Below are 25299 nucleotides of genomic sequence, written 5' to 3' on the forward strand. Positions count from 1 at the left end.
TGAATAGCGAGATATAACTGAATTATTATTTCTATCTTAAATTGTGGATATAAGAATAATTTCCGAAAAATCAGGAAATAGACACGACCACGAGGGTATCATGGGATTATAGATCGTCAATAAATGATTAGTTGACACTATAATATCTTTCGAATTATTAGGTTTTCAATATATTTAGGTTCCAGTTTCATTCAACAGGCTCTAATACTTTATTATAATATACTGTGTTTACATTTTGGAGTTGTTTTGATATATTATAATTCTTTTAGTTTTTGTTTTTCAAACACATATTAACAAAACCATTGATATTATATTGTTAATTTCTAAATTCAACAGTATACTAATAGATGTGTATTTTAAAATCATCATAAAATTTACATAGAAGTTAGTTCATAAAACTGCTAACCATTTAAAGGAGTAAAATTTAATTCAAACATCAATGTCTAAGAAATGAGCAAAATTTGACATTTTTGTTTCCCTCTTATATGAGAGTAATTAATATATATATATCGGGATGAATGTTGTGCATTGGTGTCTTGAATCGGCAATATACATAGTGGTTTCTTCTTCTTCTGAATATCTAAGAATTTCTGAATCCGAAAGCTTGCACATATTTTAAAAGTGAAATTTAAATTATAATAAATTAATTTTTTAGAAGAGCTGACATTTCCCAACGAGAATCGAACTTGGAAGTCCTACATAGTGAATGTTGTTGTATGATATGAATATATAACATGACCAATAACATCTCCAATTTCATTTTATTTTCACTCTAAAATAGAGTTTAGGGTAAAAATGATCTAATCCAACTATATTATCTACTATGTAGTAAAGTAAAAAATAGGTTTACTCTAAAAATAAAATATTTTATATATTTTTTGTTATCACTCTATTTTTTACTCTAGAATATTATTATCATTGGAGTAGAATCCATTGACTCTATTATAAAGTTATTCTATTTTGTAAAAAAAAAAATTGTGTGAACTATTAGAAATGGTCTAAAAAATTTTAGTTTCTTTTTCTTCTAGAAATATTATTGTTATATAGAAAATAGACGATTAGGATAAGAGACTTTAATTTGCCCACAAAAGTTTTCTTCTAGATCGAGTTCACATTATAAAATTTGGGATTTTTTCCATCTAGAAATATAAAATTATAAAGGGTCGAGAAGAAGATAACTAGAAAAGCGACTCTCTATAATTTAATTTGAATTTTTGTCGTCTCATAAACATCGATTATAGTTTTTAAAGTAGACTGAAAAATGAATATTTCTTAAGTTTGTGAGAAATATAATATTTAAATTACAAAACCTAAACCTAACCTCTATGATATTATATTTATGTAAGTACTACTATGAATAAAAGAAAATTTAACAATGACGTTGAATGATGTCCATTTTAAATTGTTAACTATACGTATTGCATAGCAAAGCGTGGAAAATTAGTTGCATGGGTTTAAATTAATTTTAAATTAACCTTCTTTCGGTTGGTCTTGGTGGAGATCTTGAATCAATCTTTACTGAATTTACTTTCTTGATTACCGCATCTCCTATGTTGACCTCTATATTTTCTTCTAAAACAGAGATTTCTATTATAGAGATGAAAATGCTCTAATATATGTCTTTATAATAGAGTTCTTTTATTTTTGAGGAAAATATAGAAAAAATTTACTTTTTTCCTCTATATTTAGAGGTAAAAATATCATATTTCTATATTTTTTTTATAAATAGAAAAATTCTATTATAAAAGTATACATTAGAGCATTTTCACCTCTATAACAGAGTTTTTGTATTTTAGGGAAAAATATATAAATAGAATCATGGATGGGTTAGAGATGATCTAAGAAACAGTTATAGAATTACGAGACTAGTTTGAATTTTGATTGGTGATAATTAATTTCACTAGAACCTATAAATAGTCTAAAATTTTAGAATCTTTTTTAGAAATATTAGAAAAGAAGAAGATGTCGGCATCAAAGGAAGACCGGAGCAACTCGTGAGGGTAGAAATGGTCGGACAGCCACATGCTCTCTTCCCCTCTCTAATAAAGTACCTTATTATGAGCCCAGCCAACCTCTCTAGCCAAGTCTTGTTTATTGTTTTTTTGTTGTTGTTTTCATTTATGACAAATTGACAAGTCGTGATTTTTTTTGTCTTTTTAATAGTTTTAAATAGGTTAACATATTTTTTATAAACGAAAGATCAAAACATTTTTATATATTTTGTTGATAACTTTAAGAATTGTGTCCAATGATAATTTTCTGAATATGTGAACATACATATTTTACTACAACACACATATCATTACTAACTATGATTAAACTCAACAAAAATATTAATACTGTTAAAATCAATGTTTTGAAACCTGACTCGGACACTGAATCGGATAACTTACCGGGTCATCGGATTACTCGGTCGACCGCAGACGAACTACAGGTCAATAAATTAATTAAATTTATTAAAATAATAACATATTAGCTATTAAAAATATAATACATATTTTATGTTTTAAGAATATTTAGAAAACACTTAACTTTTATTATTTTTATTTTCACTTAACATAAAAAATATCAAAATATAATTCAGACTATTTAACAATTTTTATAACAAGTTAGACGTTATGACATTTAATAAAAAAAATATCAAGACTTGAAATACATAAGTATTTCAATGTGAAATGTGAACAGTAAAATTAAATAAAAAAATTAAATATTAAACTGTAATAATAGATTATCGATAACAAAAATACACTAATACCGACCAAATCACAACAACTAATTTTGGTTCTCTTTATCATCCTATAATTCATTTTTTCAAATGGCAGATCTTCATCAAAATCTTAAAAAATCACAAATAAATCACAAATTAAATAATGTAAGTGAAATTCACAAAAAAATAATCAAAAAAGAAGAAGGAGATACATAGTCGACATTCGGCTGCAGAAAAGAATATTAGTAAAATCTGAAAATCTCACTTTTAATTTGAATAAAAAACATAATTTAATAACATAATTTAGAAATCTAAAAAATAAATAAAAATTATTTACTAGTTTAACCAATGGTTCAACCGGTTCCCGGGTTCCGAATTTTAGTGGTTTTTTGCAGGTTTTACTGGGTTTAAAAAATAGGCTTTTCATAAAACCCAATCAAGATTATATTCGGGTCACCGAATTTACCGGTTCAACCGCGGGTCACCGAGTTTACCGGTTCAACTGCGGGTCCGAGTCGGATTTCAAAACATTGGTCAGAAGTAGCACTAAAAACTAAAAAGTAAAGGTTGTTATTATATTTTTTTTTTGATAAACCCTATCGGCTGATCCGATCGGCTCCGGGAGGAACGCACTTAGTGCTACAGAGTGTACTAGCCCGAAAGCGTACCACACTGCCTGACCCGAGTTTGGAATACCTTCCGACTAATGCTAGGGGATGGACCAATCATCTGTTATGGTTCACCATGTAAACCACTTGGGCCGAAGCCCAAGTCCAAACTGGCCAAATAGTGATAATTTAGTTTACAGAAGGAATGAATCGAATCCATGACTGATGTGAGTACACACCAAGCTCCAAGAGATTGCCACTAGGCTACCACCGCATGGTTAAAGTTGTTATTTTTTTTAGAAGTACACCTAAACTAATGATATTAATGTCAGCTAAAATGATGCCAAACTAAGTTTAAACCAAAGCTCAGTGTTTAGTTTCTTCAATTCTTGGTGTTATATGATAAAGTTTTTAAGTATATGTCGTTAACTAGAGAAGTATAATATAAAATGGTCGCCAAAAGTAGTTGGCTTTTGTAATGTCTCAACAGTACATTGGTTTTATAACAGTACATTTATTTGGACATTTTAATTACACCTTAAGGTTTTTCCCGTCTAATTATGAACATGTTTATTTTAAATGTATGGTAATCTTCCAACATTTATAATGATTACACGATAATGAAAATACTTTAATTTATAGAAGTATTAAAGTGAGATACTTCAATTAGTGCCACCATGTGACCTGATGGGCTCCACGTAGACAGGTGTGGGGGCAATCTTGTTGGATCAACCAAACCAAACATTTATAAATTATATTGGCATCTATATTATTAAAACAGAAACATTGCGTTGGACCTAACATTTATTTTATAAATTTTTAAATTAAATACATCTTCCTACTTTATAGTTAAATCTACGTTAAATCACTAATAGACTTTTTTTTATACTACTATCAATGTTTCCAAACAATATAGTCATTTCTTTATACTACTATCCATTTTCCCAAACAACACTATAATTAATCTTATGTCCAAACAATATAAAATATTGGAACTTATTTTTTTTATAACCAAATATTTAAATAAATTAAATATTTAAAAAAATATTCAAAAATTTATAAAAAACGAAAATAAATAAAACTTACTTTTGTAGGTTTAAATACTACAAAAATATTGCAATCAATAATAAATCAATTAAATTAACATATTATTTTATTTATATTTACTACATAATGGTTCTATCATTTATTTAAGTAAGATAACAATTCAATAATAGCCATTACATAAAACATAAATATATAAAAATTATACAGTGTACAATAACTATAATAACAAAAATAATTATGAAACAATATTCAAAATATGTGTTAACTACAGAAAAATGCTTAATACTAATTGTTAATAAAAAAATTAAAACAATTATAATATAAATGATTAACACGACAAATTACACAAAACAATTATAATAAAATTAATTAAGTTATTATATAAAATGGAGTAAGATGATCAAGACATTTATAGTTGTTAATTATTTTATATTTTTAATTTTTTCTATCAAAATTTTGTAGACACGTCATAATTTAATAAAATTCTAAAACAATAAACTTTAAAATTTGGATTAAAAGGTGACAAATTATGAAACTATAGCAATTTAAATCAAATTGGATATGTTAACATATCGGGCATTCATTAGTTCAATTGGTTAGTCTCGGATATAATGATTTTTATAAATATAGATATTTTTAAAACCTAAATCGAATTATCGAATCACCAGATTAACCGATATAACCGCGGATTCGGGTCGAATTTAAAAGCATTGATTTAAATGCAAAGAAAATTCAAATTAACAAAATATTTATTAAGTTATTAGTGAAAATTTTCTATCATAAAATAATCCGCGCTTTCATGGTCTAGTTGAAGATTACATTAGAAACACTGTACTAGTTTGGAAAAATAATGCTGTACAAAAGAAACAATGGTTAAAGTCAAATTTATACGGACGCAAACCTAACTGATAATAAAATTGATTGACGTCATTATTTTTTTGAGCAAAATGATTGACGTCATATCTTTTAAAAGGATTCTCAATATATATTCCTTCCTTTTAAAATTAGTTGTCGTTATATAAGTTTTGCACACAAATTAAAAATATATTCAATTTTGTGTATTTTCAAAATAAAAACATCATTACATATATGCATAATCATATTTCGACCAATAGAAAAATAGACTAGAAAATATTGTTAACAAATTTTACATTGAAACGATATTTATCTATAACGAAAATTTTACTCTATAATCATAACTAGACATTGATCCGCGCAACCTCGCAGATATTTATTTTAACCTTTAAGTTTTTTTGTTTGTAGTAAAGTATGATTGGGCAAAAAATCTAAATCTGATGGACCGAACCGAATCCGTCCCGAAAATGTAGTACAGAATACAAGTGGTTAAATATCAAAACGGATTCAAAATTATGGTGTTCAGAGAACCAGAACCAAACCTGATCCAAACCGAAATAATTCGGATATCCGAATATATATGAATCAAATTTATATAGTTAAATATATTGGCTACCTTAGAGTTAATATCCAAAAATATCCAAAATGTATATAATATTTTAAAGTTGTCTAAAAATATTTGAAAATATATACAAATAGTCAAAATTAAATATCTAAAATAGTTAAACAATACTCAAAACACCAAAAATACTTAAAATATATATTGATTCTCCATCAAAATATTCAAATCAAACCAATTTTTATGTTAAATTCATGTATTTTAGAATACATTGCTCAATTTTATATGTTATATATTATTTTTATTTTTAAATTTTGAGAAATTTAAAGTATTTGGAATTTAAAAAATAATTTAAATGGGTTATCTGAACCCGAACCAAACCCACAAAGATCTGAACCAAAATTTATAAATACCCGAATAGGGCTAAAAATTTTAACCCCAAAAATCGAAACCCGAATAGATCCAATCCAAACCAAACCCAAATGGGTATCCGAACTTCCACCCCTATACTAAATGGTTTATTTGTAATATTTGGTACGCATGTATTTATTTTAACTTTTTAGTTTTTTGTTTGTACAAAATGTTGTATCTGTAATATTTGGTCTAAATACATTGAATAATTTATTTTGTGTTTTAACTATCTATAGTATGACCGATATTCGATATCATATAAACAAATTCAACATTTATATTTAAGTAGACATTTGTATGGGATATATAGAAAACAATATTTATTTCAAAAAATTATGAAAAATAGAGAACCATGACTTAGAATGCTACACAAAAGATGATAGATTAGTTATTAATTTTTGAAGAGAATACAATGATCGACAAAAGAAGAGAATACAATGATTATTAAACTTCTGTGAAATTTGTAACATATAAAAAAAGAGATATGAAACCCTAAAGCATAGGATATCTTGCGACCAACTTTCCAAGGCATATCACAAATTAAAAAAGTTAAAATATTATATTGAGATTTTCTTGACGTTAAAAATAGGAAATGAGCACGAGTATAGACAATAGTTTAGAAATGAATTACAAACAATATTCGATATAGAGATTTATTTCCATAATTTTCAATTTACGGAAGGTGTGGATTTTTTTAAAAAAAAATTATAAAATAACTTATTTCATAATTAAAAAAAAAAATCCTCCGCAATTAAACAGAGGAAATAAATTAATTGATTTAGGATTTTATGGTTTTATCTACTAATTAGTTGAAATCGTGTGTTTAACTTTTTGGATTTTATTTATTATTAAAAGATTCTGGTGATATTGAACGTATGGATTTAAAAAACTTGGTTAAATATATTTATTTCTATATTTTGTTCAATTTTTCATATATTGATTTTCTGTGTATAAAAATGAACTAAACTTGTATGATATTAGATAGAGAAGACTCTATGAAGATAAAAAATTCAATTAATTCAATCTTTCATTGCTATGTTAATGTTTGTACATGTTTAATTAGCTATGCTTGAAGAAGAAAATAAATTGAAGAAAGTAGAAAATTTATGGTTTCGTAAAAGCAGAAACAAATTTGTAGTGTTTGTATTTGATTTCTAGTGACAACCTCAGTTATGAAAGGTAATCATGTAACATTGACTCATGGTCCAAAAAATAAATAAAGTTTCAGGAATATTCGTTTGGGTTTTTGGTTGTAAAGTATCGCAGAAGATTTTGTTTTGTCAATCTTTTCTTGGAATGGTGATGGTCAAATCTTTTCACAGATGCTACGCTCTTCCTTGTAGCTATTATATAAGGATTCTTGGGGTCTCTTATTGCAGCATAACATCCGCTTCGATATTTATCAGTTATATTAAGTCTCAAGCTTTTGATCCCAGTTGTTGTACTATGACGCAGAGCTTTCTGTTGGGGAATGCGGGGGTTTCAAACAACGGGAAGGGTACTAGGAAAAGGCTGAAGATCTCGGTGCCTCATTTCGACAATTATGCCTTAATCAAGACGTACTCAAAAACGTTGGTGGGCAGGTGCATAAACCCGGAGGAGCAAGATATGATGGCACTGCTTACGAATCTCCCGAAGATTTGGAAGCTAGAGGAGAAGATTGTGGGAGTTGATCTGGGGCATGGTATGTTCCAGTTTGATTTTGAGAAGGAGGAGGACATTGATGGGTGCTGAAGATGAAACCGTATCACTTTGGCTACTGGATGCTCTCCGTTGCTCGCTGGCAGCACAGGATGCCGCAGCGTTACCGGTAAGAGATCACCTTTTGGGTGAGAGTAATTGGTGTTCCGCTGGAGTTTAGGACGGCCCCTACGTTTGAGATGCCGCAGCGTTACCGGTAAGAGATCACCTTTTGGGTGAGAGTAATTGGTGTTCCGCTGGAGTTTAGGACGGCCCCTACGTTTGAGAGCATTGGGGATGCTATCGGGAGAACGGTGGCAATCGACGCAGATCAATCTAGATTCCAAGTGGTGGTGGACGCGTTCAAAGAGCTATGTCTTGAGACTACGGTGGATTTCAAAGGTGGGGAGTTCTATGAGGGAGAGGAAGCTCTAATATCCTTGCGCTACGAGAAGCTGTTTGGCAATTGCAAGATCTGTTACAGTCTATGCCATAAGGATGAGATCTGCCCCTTTTATAAGAAGAATTCTAAGAAGAGTCCTGAGAGGAAGCATGAGGCTAGGGAAGGAAACGGGATGGTGGCAAGAATGAGGATCGATCCAGGAGCTATAAGGGAGTAGTGATCAACGGGAATGGTGGTCAGCAGACCAAGGAGAGAGATAGTAGAGATTATTATGGGAAAGGCAAAGGGAAGGTGTTTGAGGAGCAGGAGTCAAAATGGGTGAGAATGCCTGAGAGAGGAAACAAGAAGAATTCCAATTACCGTGGAAACTACAGAGGAGATGGTGGCGTTTCACGTTCTAGGGGTGCTCGTCGAGAGGAATCGAGAGCATGGGAACAAGGTCACTCTAAGTTCTCTTCAGGACAGGCGAAGGAGCATCACGGTCGGGGGTTTTCACGGGAAAAGGATAGAGAGGAGGGGGAGATCATGGATACAAGGGTGGCAGCTGCGGCTCTACCTTCCCAACAGTTTCAGCTGGAGTTGGCTGAAACTCAAGCGAGGGGTACAGTTGTGATTTCTGATTCTATTGAAACGAAAAAGGGACTGCAAGCTTTACAAGGTTTGGGTGAGGGAAAGCCAGATCACGTAGATGATGACTACATTATGGGAATGGATGAGGTGAAGGCCGCTTTTCTCGAGTATGGCATTGACATGGATGTTGTAGATGATTTAGAGGATGTTATAGAGGAGGAAATGGAGGAGTTGATTCTGGATAAGGAGAGTGTAGCGCCTTTGGTTAAAACTGAGGCAGGAGGTGAGGTAGAGACAAAGAGGGGACCTGTAACATGTGCAGTGGCAAAGCAGCAGGGAACTCGCAAGATGACTTTTAATCCAACAGGCAGTGCAGCAGGAAGTACCAAAATGCGGATTGCAAATGCGCTGGTCAAAAGGGCTGCAGCAAAGGCGAGTTCTCGTCAGGGGGATGGTCGCAAGCAACAGGAGAGTAAGGGAACATCAATCCCGAAACCTGGCAATTTTAAGGTTTGATTTATGGATCAAAGTGTTCTAGAACAAAGAGTATGCTACTAGGATTTGGGTATTGGGGTTGGGTGTTTTTTATTTTTAATAAGCTTGTTAAGCATTTATTTTTCGTTTGTGGTAATGTTTATGGGTATGGATTTCTTTCCGAGTTGGTCTCTAATACTTTGTAATCATAATATGATGAAGTATTGGATTTTTATGGTGTTTTGGATGATTGGTTCTGGGATTGATCGGATATGCTACACTATTTTGCTTTAAAATTTGCATCAGAGATATTTCTATGTATTTGGATATGTGGTGATCTTAATGGAAGTTTGGGTATCGAATGGTATTCCTCTCGTTTGGCGGAGATGGTATTGGTATTGAATGGTATGGTTCGCAAGATTATATTGTTGCTTTCTATGTATATAGATTGTGGTGGCTGGCGAGATGGACTTGGTGTTTGGTTACGATCTCTCAAGTTGCGGCTTTTAGTTTGGATTTGGGTTAATGAGATCTGTATGATCTCAACAGTCACTAGGGATTACAATTTCTGGATTTTAATAATACAATTTGTTTTCTTTTGTATGTGTGGAGCTGATACAAAAGGTGTGTATTGGTGAAAATGGAAATGGGGTTATAGCAAACATTTTGGTACAAGATGGTGGGTTTGTGGGCTCCGATGGGGTCGTGTATTATGGTGGTGTGATAATTGTTACGTTGGCTCAAGACCACTTAGTACTAGCTTCTAGACTGGAGAAATGGAAATGGTGTTTTGGAATGTAAGTTTTTTCAAATGTTGGGGTATCTTCAAACCCTGTTTACTAGCTTTTGGGAGCATGATCAAATTTTAATTTATGCGGATTCTAAGTTGGAATTGTAGAGGAATGGGGAGTCATTGGACAATAAGTTATCTTCGGAAAATTTGGTATAAACATAAACTTGATTTTTTATTCTTATCAGAAACCAAACAAGATTTTGATTTTGTTCAAAAATTTCAATCACATGTTGGTTATGATCACTTGGTGACAGTGAATCTTAATGGACGGAGTGGGGGTTTAGCGCTTTTTTATAATAATGACTATCAGGTACAGATTCTCTATTCGAGTAATCGAATGATCGATGTAGAGGCGGTGGCGCTGGGAAAAAAAGTTTACCTTACATTTTTGTATGGAGAACCAGTACAAAAATTCGAGGGAACAGGTATGGGAGCGGTTGACGAGGTATGGATTATCAAGAACAGATCCTTGATTCATTATTGGAGATTTAAACGAGATTACCGGAAATCATGAAAAAGATGGGGATTTTTTTTAAGAAGCGCAGCTTTTTTGTCCCTTTCAATGATATGATTAGAAACTGCGGTTTGTTGGAGTTTCCAGCTCGGGAAAACACATTTTCATGGCAGGGGAGAAGGGAAAAAGCGGAAATCATGAAAAAGATGGGGATTTTTTTTAAGAAGCGCAGCTTTTTTGTCCCTTTCAATGATATGATTAGAAACTGCGGTTTGTTGGAGTTTCCAGCTCGGGAAAACACATTTTCATGGCAGGGGAGAAGGGAAAAAGGAAAGGGGGCAGTAACGATCAGATGTCGACTAGATCGGGCTCTAGCAAACGAAGATTGGCACACGCTCTTTCCCTGTTCTCATACTGAGTATCTAGGGATGGTAGCGTCTGATCATCGGCCGGTGGTCGCCTTTTTGGAGGATAAAGTTTACCGTAGACGAGGGCAGTTTAGGTTTGATAAATGTTTGATCGGACATGAGGGTCTCATGGAATCAATAGCCTCAGGCTGGTTGGAAAATAATGGGGGACCGACTAGGGATGTAGTTTCAAAGATTAGCAATTCTCGACATGAAATTGCAGTGTGGCGGAAAAATAACCCACCTTATGGAAAGGACAAAATTCAGAATCTCCAAAAAGCACTGGAAGAGGTTCAATCGGATAATAACCGAACGCAAGAGGAGATTTTGGAAGTTTCTAGAAAATTGCAAGAGGCTTATAAGGATGAGGAGGAGTATTGGCACCAAAAAAGTCGGAATATGTGGTACTCATGTGGAGACCTAAATACTAAATTCTATCATGCTTTGACAAAACAAAGAGAAATTCGAAATAGGATTGAGGGTCTTCATGCTGAAACTGGTAATTGGATAACGGAAGAAAATGGTGTAGAAAAGGTGGCGGTGGACTATTTTGAAGACTTGTTCAGTACTACTTCTCTGTCAGATTTTGACAGTTTCCCGGAGGAAATAATTCCGTCTATTACCGTACAAATGAATCATGGGTGTTGCTGAGGCCAACAACAGAGGAGGAAGTCCGTCAGACTTTGCTTATGATGCATCCGAAAAAAAACCCCAGGACCGGATGGGATGACGGCGCTTTTTTCCAACATGCATGGCATATCATCAAAAATGACTTGGTTGCGATGGTGAATAATTTTTTGATCCCAGGAGACATGGATTCGAGGTTAAATATCACCAATATCTGTATGATCCTGAAGACGGAAAGGCCTACAAGGATGTCAGAGTTGAGGCCAATAAGCTTGGGTAATGTAGGGTACAAGATTATTTCGAAAGTCTTATGCCAGCGCTTGAAATTATGTCTCCCACGGTTAATATCAGAGACACAATCTGCATTTGTGCTAGGAAGGTTGATTTCAGATAATATTCTCATTGATCAGGAAATGTTTCATGGACTGCGGACTAATAAGGCTTGCCAAAGTAAATATATGGCAATCAAGACGGATTTGAGCAAAGCGTATGATAGGGTGGAGTAGAGTTTTATTCAAGCGCTACTTCTCAGGATGGATTTTGATCCGCATTGGGTTAAATTAATTATGGAATGTACATCATCGGTTCAATACCATGTTTTGTTGAATGGGCAGCCGCGTCGACATATAGTGCCTCAAAGAGGTTTACGCCAGGGGGATCCCTTATCCCCTTATCTATTTATCATGTGTACTGCGACTTTGATTGCTAATATTAAGAAGGCTGAAGGAGGTAATCAATTCACGGGAATGAAGGTTGCAAGAGCTTGCCCTTCGATTTATCATCTGTTGTTTGCAGACGATAGTATTTTTTTATGTAAGGCACAGAAGGAAGAATGTCATACTATCCTTATGATCTTGAAGGAATATGAGGTGGTCTCGGGCCAACAGATTAATTTTCAGAAATCATCGATTCAATTTGGACATAAGATTGAGGAGACCACGAGACATGAATTGAGAGACATCCTAGGGATACAGAATTTAGGAGGGATGGGATCATATCTGGGTCTGCCGGAAAGTCTTGGGGGGTCCAAGATACAGATTTTTGGATTTGTCCAGGACCGGTTGAATAATAGGGTGAATGGATGGACGTTTAAATTTTTTTCCAAAGGTGGAAAGGAATTAATCATAAAATCAGTAGTCACGGCTTTGCCTAACCATGTGATATCTATTTATCGATTACCGAAGGCCACGGTGAATAAATTGACGAGTGCGGTATCAAAATTTTGGTGGAGCCCAGGGGGAACTACAATTGGTATGCACTGGAAGTCATGAGACAAAAATGTGTACAAATAAGGACGAACGAGGTCTGGGCTTTAAGGACATAACGTATTTCAATATGGCAATGCTTGGAAAGCAATTGTGGAGGCTCACAGAGAAGCCTTTTACTCTTTTTGCTAGAGTTTTTAAAGGACAATACTATAGGAATGCCTCACCCCTAGAATCGATCCGTTCATGCTCTCCGTCGTGTGGGTGGAGGAGTATTGTATCTGCTAGATCTCTGGTTAGCAAAGGACTAATCAAAAACGTGGGAACGGGATCCTCTATCTCTGTATAGAGTGATCCATGGCTCTCAACCACTCGCCCGAGACCAACAAACAAAATTCAACATGACACTTATCAGGACCTCACAGTGGACTCTTTGATAGATCCAATTTCACGAACTTGGAAGTCGCAAGTAATTCGGGATTTGGTGGATCCCCAGGATGCTCAAATTATTGAAAGTATTCCTTTGAGTAAAACTCAGATGGTGGATAGGAATGGATGGCACTTCACAAATAATGGGAAATATTCGGTAAAATCAGGATATCAGTTAGAACGGGTCTATCCGGACAAGGCAAAACCACCAGCATTTTATGGCCCTACAGTGGACGCTCTAAAAGCGTTCTGCTGGGAGTTTAAATGTCCTCCGAAGATTAAACATTTCTTATGGCAAATGGTATCCGAATGTATAGCTGTCAAAAAGAATTTGCAAGCAAGATGAATGAAGGGAGATATTTGTTGCATTAGATGTGGAGCTGAAGAGGAATCAATAAACCATGTGTTTTTTTAGTGCCCCCATGCGCGTCAAGTTTGGGTCTTGTCAAAGATACCGTCTAATCCAGTCTATTTCCCCACGAGCTCTCTATTTACGAATATGGATCATCTTTTCTGGAGGGTTCTCCCTAAGATGGAAGATCATCATTTTGCGTGGATATTATGGTATATTTGGAAAGGAAGGAATAAAAAGGTTTTCAGTAATTTGGATATTGACCCAAGAGATACATTTAAGCTCGCAGAAACTGAATCAATACTTTGGGCTGAGGCTCAGGAGATGAAAACTAAACAGGCTCTGCAGCAGACGGAGGTTTTGAATTGTCAGCCGAGGGTCGGTCGTTGGTGCTTCATCGATGGTTCCTGGAAAGATAAAGAACCTTATTCAAGTCAAGGATGGTATAGCATACTTGAGGGTTCTCAGGGATTGATGGGTGCAAGGAATACTAGGTCATGTCTTTCACCTCTTTATGCAGAGATAGAAGCGCTGATATGGGCAATGGAATGCATGAAGAATTTACATCAGTTTCAGGTTACTTTTGCTACGGATTGTTCTCAATTGGTGAAGATGGTTTCGGAACCAGAGGAATGGCCGGCATTTGAGAGTTACCTGCAGGACATAAAGCTACTGAAGACACGTTTTACAAGCTCAGAGATCATTCATGTACCCCGGACGAAAAATCAAAAAGCGGATAGTCTAGCACGATGTGCCAGAAAACAATCGTCTTTCGTCGTTCATATGGATGCAGAGCTACCGGATTGGTTCGCGGAGTCTATATGAGTCTGTTTGTTGTTGACAAAAAAAAAGCTATGTTATTGTTGCCCAGATTTGTACGGTTAATAATAAATTTAGGAAATCCTCCTATATATTAAATAAAAGTCACTTAATTAAATAAAAGTCACTTAAGTGACTTTTGCCTAGGTGTCAATCATAGAGAAAATTTAGGAAAATTGTTATAATTTGATTGGCTGAAAGATAATCAATTTTTATTATATTAATTGGATCTAAAATAAAAGTTAAGTCTAGAACTAATTAATATAACTTACCAAATAGTCTAAATAATATTACAAATAATAATTTATGGTAACTAATTGTCAAAATTAAAGAAAGTGTAATAATGTTTGATTAATTCTTTTTATGTTTATATAATACATAATATAATTAGTCGAACACAATTTCTAGAAATCGATATAATGATTTCATATTCTTATATAAAACATTATATTCATATATAAAGAATTATAATAATTATTAATGTCTTATAACTTCCATATATGTTTTATAAGTCATTTAGAAAAAATAAAGCATTTATAAAATTATCTATCATGCCTTACAAAATTATTTTATCTTAATTTTAAATTATTTATATGAGTTTATTAAACATTTATAAAAAAATAAAATTATCCTATATATTAAAATATAAGTCACTTAAGTGAATTTTGCTTACATGTCGATCATTTGTGAAGTCTCAAGAAATATTTTTATAATTTGTTGGGTTGATAATTTTTAATTTTATATATCAATTATAATTTTGGTAATAAATCAGTTTATAATTTATTTGGTCTAGAATGAGAATGACCAGTAACCTTTAGGTGTTAATATTGTTTAGTTCCAAAAACTCATGTACACCATTTGTTTGTACAATGTTTAACAAAATAGTTTCATGGTGATTGTCATGTTTGTCACTACATTTGGTAAAACTAATGTTGATAACATTTAAAGAAACAATTTTTGTCAATAAAATATAGTTGTATCTATTTATATTTATAGAAATCAATATAATGATTTCATATTCATATAAAAATATAGTTGTATCTATAATAATTACTAATCTCTTATAATGTCCATATATGTTTTATAAATAATCAGGCTTTGAAGATTGGAAGTATTATATTTAACGGATCATGTGAGAACTTTGATTAATTTTTTTTTTACATTTAAGTCAAATAATATAGTGAATAAGGTAATGTTATGGTTGAAAAGAATTTTAAGATGGATTTTTGGTTCGTTGATTGTATGTTTTGTATTGCTATTTAGAGAAAGAAATAAATATTTGGCAAAAATATGTAAAAAAATAGGAAAACAGCAAAAGTTTAATAAAAAGAACGAAATGATAACGAGAAAAATAAGAAGAGACCGAAGAATATGCATAATATATGTTGAAGAAGTTAATGTGATAGTTACATATATATTTCACAAGCATTTGTTATTACTAAATATTCATCAATTATTTTTACATCAAATTTATATAACCTTTACTATTGATTTTCAAACTAATTGAAGTTAAAAATTATATTTTTAATGTTTCTAATTATTATTCAAAATTTATGACACGATATACATAATATATATTTTCTTACAATTGTTATATCCGCGAATTCGCGGGCAAAACCACCTTAACTCTAAATCCTAAGGTTTGGATTAGTTAACCCTATGGGTATAAGTGTATATTTACCTCTTTAATGAAACATTTTGGCCATTTTGATCTTTAAAGTCTATATTTGTGACAAAAACTTTTTTAGTACTATCCTACGGTATTTCCTTAAGCTTAATATCAATTACCAAATTGATTAATTTTATAAATAATTTTATTTATCTCAAATATTATTGGTTAAATAAATATAATTAATAAGAACATAAATAAATTTCAGTCATTTATTTAATTTGTGTGAAATGTGTTAAAGTGACATTTTTACAAAACAAAGAGAGTATAATAATGGAGAAATTCTAATTATATCACAAACTTTATATATATTTCAAATTTACATTTAAAGGATGACAATTTCATAATATCTTGAATTTGTGATAGAAGACTAAACTAACCCTCTTGAATCATTTATAAATGTTTAAAAATTATTTATAAAAGTTTATAAACTCAACTTTGCCTCTTAAATACTAAATCCTAAACAAAAAAAAACGTTTGAGATACCATAAGTTGGATATCATTTTCAAAAATACATTCAATCAAAAATAGTCTAACATTTGTGTTTAGGGTTCATTATTAGAGTTTAGTATTTATGGGGTGGATTTAAGTTTATAAATAATTCTTAAATATTTATAAATGATTTAAGAGGGTTAGTTTAATTTTGTATATCACAAGTTTATGATATTCATGAAAATGATCATTCTTTAAAGATAAATTTGAAAAGTGGTATCAAGTTTATGGGAAAATTAGAATTTCCCTAAAAAATAATCACATAACTCTAATTCCAAATGTTAGAGCTATTTTTGATTGAATATTTTTTTTTAAAAATAGTAGTAATTTTATGTGGTATTTTAAGCAATTTTTCTATAATAATAGAGATACATACACATTTTTAAGAAGCTAAACTTAAAATGAGATAAGTTTCAAAAACATATGCCTCATTTTAATAGACGGTTGATCAACGTCAGTTAATCTTCTCGACTACTTTCTAAATGAAGCAAAGCTTTGGGAAATATAATTATAAGTAACCTTAATTATTTCCCGTAGTGCATTACATTCCAAATGTTCATCCTCAAATAATATCGAAAATTTTAGTATATAATGCCCAAAAGTTAAAATTCAGGACGAAAAGTTATTCCAAGTACGGGCTATAGTAGTATAACGTAGACTAATACTGTAAATTAATTTCATCTCTTTCGCATGGACTAGTTTTTTCCCTTTTTATTTTAAATTTTACATGATTTTTTTTTGCTAACTAGTTTTATATGATTTGTTGCAAGACTACAAAACTGTGTACTTTATTAATGGTTTTTATGTATTGGATCCAAGTAGGTTATTGAAGACTTTGAAGAACACATCATTTTCGAAGACTTAAAGTCTTTATATAAAATTTTATATTTCTAGAACTAATAAATTTCCACAAAGTGATAATTTAAAGTGAATGGCGTTTGTTTTGTTATTTTTACTTTGTTTGTTTTCTTGATAAAATCCAGAAAAACTTGTGTCATTATCAGTCGACGTGGCTCACTTACGATCCAATCCATTTTCTGCCTTGTAATTCGGCTCTTAATCCAGATTAATTATAATCAGTTTGTACTATTATAAAGTTAAAAATGATCAATGAAGGACTATTTTTTAGGAATGGACACAGATTTTGGGAAATATGCGTGATTCCATTTATTTAATCTGGATGTTCAATTTTCAAATATGCCTAAAAAAATTAACTATTCAATCCGATACAATCTGTATCTATTTGATATTAGATGTCCGGATATCCAGATTAGGAAAGAATACATAAAATAAATATAAAATAAATAGATATGAAATTATAATAATATCTTATTAATTTTTTAAAGTCTAATAACTAATAATTAAATTAATAAATAAAATATTGTAAAACTTACATATAAATATAATTATTATATATATATATATATATAATAGATCGAAGTGGATATATGTTTTCTAAATTATAAATATTTGAGTTTTGTTTCATTTTTATGGATATTACAATTTAATATTTGGTCCACCTATACTATTTGTAGATTTCTAAAGTGAACTGGAATAATAAATGTTAAGTGTCAAAATGAATAATCATATATAACTCGAACTTGTTGTTATACTTTTCCAAATTTTCTAGAACGATAAATTTGAAAAACTAGCATTGTTTAACTGTTAAAGCCAGCGATGCCGAATGAATGCGGTGATGCTGGTGATTTGGGTCGGTGGCGGGTTCCGTTGCGGCGACGTTAACTGTGCCCTAGGTTATTAACGTGAATTCAATGCAAAAAATAATATTTTCTTATTAAGTACTAATTATTTTAAGATAATGGGCTCACAACAAAAATAAAAGCCCTGTTCGGTATTATATTCTCCCAATGTTCCTTAAAACAGAAATAAAAATAGAGGTAACGCTCGCGGAAGCACTGAAGCCTAATGGTTAAGGTTTAAAGAATTCTACACTCAGGTCTGGGGTTCGAATTCTAGACTATGCAATTTATTGCAGAATACAGAAAATCCGGGTTCAAATCCCAGAAAGAGCGATTTATTACTGCAGACTACGGAAGAAAGGCTTCCAAGGGATCTTCAACATGGTGCAAGTAAATCCAGTCAGGCGTGGATCTTCATAGGACGGCTCAGGTGATGCAGTTAGGCGTAGATCCTCATAATGCAGGTAGTATTGTCGGTTGTCAAATCGTCTATATAATCTTTTTCATAATTGTAATGCCATAATAAATCAGCGTTAAAAAAAATAGAGGTACGCTTGGTCGCTTAGGCTTCTGCTGTTTAACGCAACTGTAAGCCGTCTATTTCTTTAATTATTGAACTATAAGTAGGACAGTTGAGAGAAAGTGAAGGTAAACGTTAGCTCAAAACTAGCCCCCACTTTTAACCGGAACCGTTACCCGAACCGGATCCGACCCGAAATGGATCGGTTCGGTATGGTTTCGTTACTCATCAATTTGCCAGATGAATAATTATATAAATAACCACGGATATCGGATCAGTTCGGTTTTGACCTGGAACCGAACGGGTACCCGTTTTAAACCGGATTCTATGTAAAACAGACAGAATTGCATCATGTAGGCATCTTACCCGGGTTGGAAAGGGACACAACACTTGCAATACCACTGGGATACGTCAACTTTTTTTGTAATTACCCATATATTACTAGTATATATTTGATTTCAATTTATTTTTCTTTTTTAAAAAAAAAATAGATAAAAAATATTATTTCTAGTTTTAAATTGTATACCCGAACCGACCCGGAACCGGATAAAACCGAATAGAATCCGAACCGCAAGACAACCAAGTACTCATTGAATACGATTTCTAAATAACCGATTTATCCGGAACCGAATGGTTTTTACCGGAAACCGATCCGAATACCCGAAATCCCAGCCCTACTCAAAACGGGCACTTGAAATAGTACCTCTTAATTTTACGTATACGATTCGAACGAAACTAGTCATAGAGCGATAGCTATTATATATTACCACATGGTAAAATTATAAAGCTATCGCTTTGTAATTCCAGCCCTTAGTCTATGTATATGATTCTAGAAAGAGTTTGTCTTTTAGATATCGAATACCCGAATCTGACAGTTCACAATTGCAACTTTTGTACAAGATTATTGTTTTATATATCATTGTAAAAACAAGAGAGGTAATAAGAGCAAGAGATTTGTCTGGACAAACCCTTTTTAAAATCAAAAGGAGCATATCACTCAAAATAAATATCCAAAAAGTAATCTCTACACCATTTTCCTCATGTGGTTTCCCAGTTAAAGAAAAAACAACGTAAAACCACATGATGACTTCTTTTTCTTACATCCACAAAAAAAATCTCCCTTAGGAAAGAAAGAACAACAATGAAACAAATTCAAGAAAAAAAAGGTAGGCTAAAGAATCTCTCATAAAATAAAATAAAAACAGCGAGAGAGAGAGACGATAGAGAGGATGGACACGACCGTAGCTTTCCCACAAGTTCCGACAAAACTTGAAGAGTTACTATAAAAAGATATACAATTTTACAGGAGACAAAAGGGATCGGTGGTGTCCAAAAGAGCACTACTGATAATGATGCCGGGGATGGATATTATTATTATGTATCATTACCATACCAAGGAGGCTAAAGCTGTAATTGACCCGGGGCTTTCCTTGAGGATCTTGATGGAGGTCGATTGTTGTCTGCAACTGATAATGATGTCGAGGAAGGTGGCGGTTTATGCTGTTGTTGTTGCTGTTGTTCTTCAGATCTCCTCACCTCCTAACACATCAAATTAAAGCACACTGAGATTCTATCTTATGTCAAATGACTCAAATCAATAACAATTAACAGACTACTCCAACTGGTAATGTTTGTAAACTGACATAATGGCAGAAAACGAAAGAGAACATAACATTTATAGGAAACAAATTGACCAAAATCACCAAGGAGCAGTAATCATAAACAATCTACTTACATAATAACATACTTTCTTTTATTTTGTGTTTTTGTCATAAAGTAAAAAATAATGATATGTCTAAACAGTAAACATAATCTTTTGTGTGGTATAAGAGCTGCTATAAACAGTGAAATAGTTCTGTTACAAATAAAAGCCTTGAGATTAAAAAAAAAAGTGTGTTGCGTCGTGTACCTTTGATGCAGAAGAAAATGAAGTGTTATACGAGTCGTTCACTTTATTCCTTGTCTGGCGACGATGCTGATTCTGTACGTTCTCAAACTGTTGCAGCCGTGCAGCAAAATTGATTCCTTGGTGAGAATTGTTGATGTTATTGTCTTCCGCGCCACCGTCCTCGCGGTGATGAATATACTGCGAGAAAGGAACTCCTGAAGATGCTCTGCTTATTTGGCCTCCGCCACTGAATGAGTATGTTGGGACAGTTTTGAGCCTTGTCCGAAGTATCTTAAACGCCGCACTTTGCTGCATACATGAAAACAAACCCAGCAGGCACTATAAAATAACCATCAATTTTGCGATAAATCAAACATGTGTTGTTCTATTATTCTTCTCTTTCTTTTACCTGTGGAAGTAACATTAGAAGACCGTAAAGTGTTTTCAGCAACCATGTGTATCTTCCTGGTTCCAGAAGCTGGAAAAGAAGAAAGGTGAGAAAAGAAGAAGCTGGAAAGAGAGAGAGAGCTATTTGGGTTGAGATGAATCAAGCAAACCTGCAATCTAAGGTAAGTAAAGATTGGAGTTTCGAGAAGCCGGATCAATTTATCGAGCTGTACGAGAAACTTGACGTTTATGTCTTCTTCTACCAATGATTGAATCACAACACTCGCGTGCTGGTAAGCCTGTCAATAATTTCATCTTCTGATATTCAATATCTGGTGGTGATTTTTAAGAAAGTATACAATAATACTTTTTTGTATTTACCTGAGCTAATAAGCAGAGACTTATAATCGCCATAGGTGAGTGGCACCATGATGCGTACAATGCAACAAAAAGTTCTTTCCCTTCGCGACTGACGAGCGAACCTTTTAATAGATCTCTTAGTTTTGCTAACTCCGGGGATGTAAGCAAAATCAAATTCAACGCCTGAAACATAAAACAAACAAAAAGGAAAATGACAGTATAGTTGTTATTAACAAATCAAAGTGAGTAATAACATGAACGGAGAAGGCTTCGAAATACATTAAAGCCTGTATAAAACATGCAAACTAAACCAATCATCTAAATAGTTCCACTTTCAAACATCCCTTAACCGAAGAAATTTGGGGAAGGAGAAATACCTGAACCATGGTTGAAGCAAAATCAAGATTATCCTCTCCCTCGAGTATAGTTGAGAGCTCTCGATAAACTCTTTCAGCATCCAAAAGTACACACAATCTCCGGACAATAAGAGCACCACGCCTAAACGAGATATGTTTTGACCAACTAAATAACATGTTCTTTCCAGAAACTTAAAGACAGACCTATAACTAAGATGGGACTAACTAACCTTTCCAATAGAGAATTATCAGCTCGAAAATTGTGGACTAGAAAGACAATGAGCTGGCGAAAGTACTGTGGATCTTTTGCTACACCAGCATGAACCTCCAGAACCAAGAGCACCACCTATGATATATTTTTATGTCCAGATAGTTCAATATCATATAAGATTACCAAACCTATATAACGCAAAATTCACCAAACAAACACTCAGGGAAACAAAACTTACGTCATCAGAAGAATCAGACAGTGCTTTTAGTAGTGTGTCAAATATGTCATTTAGGAAGCACAAAACCTGTTTCAAAATTACCAATTTAACTATAAAACGATGAACAAAAGAGGTTATTTGAGAAAAAATGATGCCCAAAAACGTCTCTTCACCTCAGTACGATGCTTGTTTAAAAGTGTTGATATCCAATTCAATGCTTCAATTCGAGTAGCCTCATGATCGCTTGATAGCTGCCTGGTCGATGCAAAAATCACAGATCACAAAATCAGGCGAACATTGAATCATCGATAGCATTCAAAAGGACCCCCAAAAAAAGGAAAAAACTAACCTCCTTGCTACAGAGAGAATTGCACCAACATCAAACCCATCGGAGGGTTCAACATGGATTGAACGAAGTTCTTCATTAGTTTCACGAGCAACCTTGTGCAATAAATAAACACAAAGAAAGTGAAACGTTGCATACGAGACCTACAGTTTCCATCACTAAGGAGTAGGAACCAAACTTACCACCCTGATTTTTTCTTCTTTGTCAGATATGCAAGGTAAGATAGCTCCAAGAATATCAGCATAGTAACGCACGAGCTGGTCACCCCCGAGTTTTACAAACTCGTTTATCTACAACAGTATCATTTAAGAAAAAAACTATTCTGAGCAAATTGATCTTCTGGAAAGTCAAAGTAGTACCCATATATGTAACTAAAAGAGACCAAGTAGAAGCATGTTTTTTTTCTTCTTACCCACGTGATGGCTGTTAACCGAGTGAATTCATCAGGGGAAGAAGCCCTCTGCACCAGTATTTCAGCCATGCGACCATAATCTACAGACTTTCAACAGCAGTACTGCTCCAGTCAGAAAGTTAGCAATGAATTTTTTTCTAAAAAAAAGCACACTAACTAACAAGAGATGAGAAACCTACAGAAAAGCAGACAAAAAAGGGAATTTAAATCAGGAGATAACAGAAATCTTACAGGCGAATTCTTTATCTCTTGAAGAAACTCTGAAAGAGCCGAATCAGCCTGCTGTCGTATTTCATGACTAGAGTCGCTCAACATATTGAACAACCCTGGAAATATACTGACAGGTTAGTTCGGCCGAACACACAAACAACTAAACTAGGATAAGATCATATATATATATATGTAGCTGAAGTTAACAAAACTACTATTACCATCAAGAAAGTCTGGCAGAAAGCCGAGCATATCAATATCGGGAACACTGTCGAGAACAGTGATCCATCCTACCAGAAATTGTCGAACATAAGGGTTTAAAACGTTCATGCGTTCTTTTAACAGAGGTATGAATTCCTCAATACTGCAAAATCCAAATGCCAAAAAGTGGAACCACATGGAGAGTCAAAGTCTTTAAAGTTAATTTTCAAACACAGAAACAAAAAGCTAGCTTAACACACCTGAACTGATCACTTTCCGTCACAATATCCTATTCCACAAGGTACAACTCTAATCAGCACACGACTAAAATCAACACACCACACGAGAAAATATTCATACCTTAACAAGGCGGTCTAAAAGATGAGCAGCACTTTGGACATTGGCATCAGAATCAGCTGAGAGTTTGCATAAAGCATCGAAAATATCATTGAAGAAAAAAATGAACTCCCCTCTCACAACCTGTAAGTAAACAAGGGGATTAGTGCCGTCAATGCGAAAAACACACAATAGGGCTAAACAAAGAACAAACGACATGGATACAGTGACAGCCTTTTACCTTTGCAATGTTGTAGAGAGCTTCGCATGCATAGTAGCGAACTCGGCTATCTTGATCAAAAAAGGCGCGAATCACAGGTGGCACTATTTGCTACAAGAGTCAAAAAAGAAGAATTAGAAAAAGAAAGGACACTAATACCATTTTATTAGAGTAATGTTCATTAAAAAGTGTTATAGTGCACTATTTGCTTAATGTAATTAGAAAACATTCTATAATCCACTAATACCATAGATGGATTAACACACTAATTAGACTATAGTAAAAAGCAACGTTCATTAAGTGCACAAGTTTGAATATTTACATATATAAATATAAAAAATACCTCAAGATATTGAGCAGCTTCTGAAGACAAACCAACAGTTACAGCAGCTAAGCCAATTAGTCCACCCTATGAAAACAAAAATCGAAAACCCTCAGATAAAATAATAAACGCAAATGCTAATCAAATAGCAAACCTTTCGATGATTGGCTTGAGGGGATTTAGCAAAGTCCTTAATCAACAGGTTGATGACTTTGGAGATCTTGTCATGGTCACCCGAAGTAATTAAAGCCTTCACAGCGTTCTCAAGCTGCGATTAAACAGTTACACATCATCATCATCATCATCTAAGACTAAAGAAAGCAAAAATTCGAAAAACAAAAAAAACAAAGATGGCATAATACATCAAGGGCGGCGTTTTTGCGCTTCTCGTAGAGTTTATCGGAGAGATTGCGGTGAACAGCGGCCGGAATCGCTGAAAGAGCGTCTGACATGTCAGTTTAAATTCTTAAAACCTTCTCCGGCGGCGTCGCGAGCGAGAAACAGAAAACTCCGACGACCTAATTCGAAACAAGACCGGTGGAGGAGAATTCTCTGTTCGCAATCAGAAATTCTCAGAGCGGATGACTCAACGAAAACAATCCCAATCAGATCTGATCAAAATCGAGAGGAACTGATTTGTGGCTACCAGTTGCTCGGTTTCTCCAGTTCGATTTCCAGCGGAAGTTAAACTATTTTTTTATTGTTATTATTATTTCCTCTCCTTTTCAACAACTTTTTGGTGCTCTACTTTGCTTCCATGTGGATAGATTTTTAATATCAACACACAGGTGATATTTAAATTTTAAAATAAAAATAAATTAAAAAAATTTAGCATAGAGCCAATGGAAAGTGCGTGATCACATTAGTAAATGACAAATTTAATCTTCAACGTGGAAGCTATGCCAACAAAGATGTTATCGGTACTTGTTAAAATTGATTTTAATAAGGGCCAGAGATGTGTTATCAAGACTATCTCCTACTCATCTCTTATCTCTATAATAGAGATCTCTAAAATAAAAGTAAAAATAAAAATAGTGTTTTTTCTCCAATAT

At 33.2% G+C, this 25299-nt stretch overlaps 1 protein-coding gene across 1 annotated transcript; it reads right to left on the reverse strand.

The window, feature by feature from the left end:
• Window positions 1-19751: 19751 nt before the first annotated feature.
• On the reverse strand, window positions 19752-24988 carry LOC106327841 (protein VAC14 homolog). Its single transcript, XM_013766121.1, has 20 exons — window positions 24610-24988; window positions 24402-24515; window positions 24269-24334; window positions 23947-24036; window positions 23730-23849; window positions 23630-23658; window positions 23390-23532; window positions 23190-23284; window positions 22959-23045; window positions 22729-22836; window positions 22550-22641; window positions 22374-22455; window positions 22222-22287; window positions 22003-22118; window positions 21794-21914; window positions 21438-21599; window positions 21227-21355; window positions 21079-21147; window positions 20691-20978; window positions 19752-20320 (listed from the first exon to the last, which is right to left on the reverse strand). The coding sequence occupies exons 1-20, from the start codon at window positions 24697-24699 to the stop codon at window positions 20183-20185; spliced, it is 2205 nt and encodes a 734-aa protein (XP_013621575.1). The 5' UTR covers window positions 24700-24988; the 3' UTR covers window positions 19752-20182.
• Between the last annotated feature and the right edge of the window lie 311 nt (window positions 24989-25299).

Source organism: Brassica oleracea, chromosome C2 (genome assembly GCF_000695525.1).
Source record: "Brassica oleracea var. oleracea cultivar TO1000 chromosome C2, BOL, whole genome shotgun sequence".
In the NCBI taxonomy this organism is placed as follows: Eukaryota; Viridiplantae; Streptophyta; class Magnoliopsida; order Brassicales; family Brassicaceae; genus Brassica; species Brassica oleracea.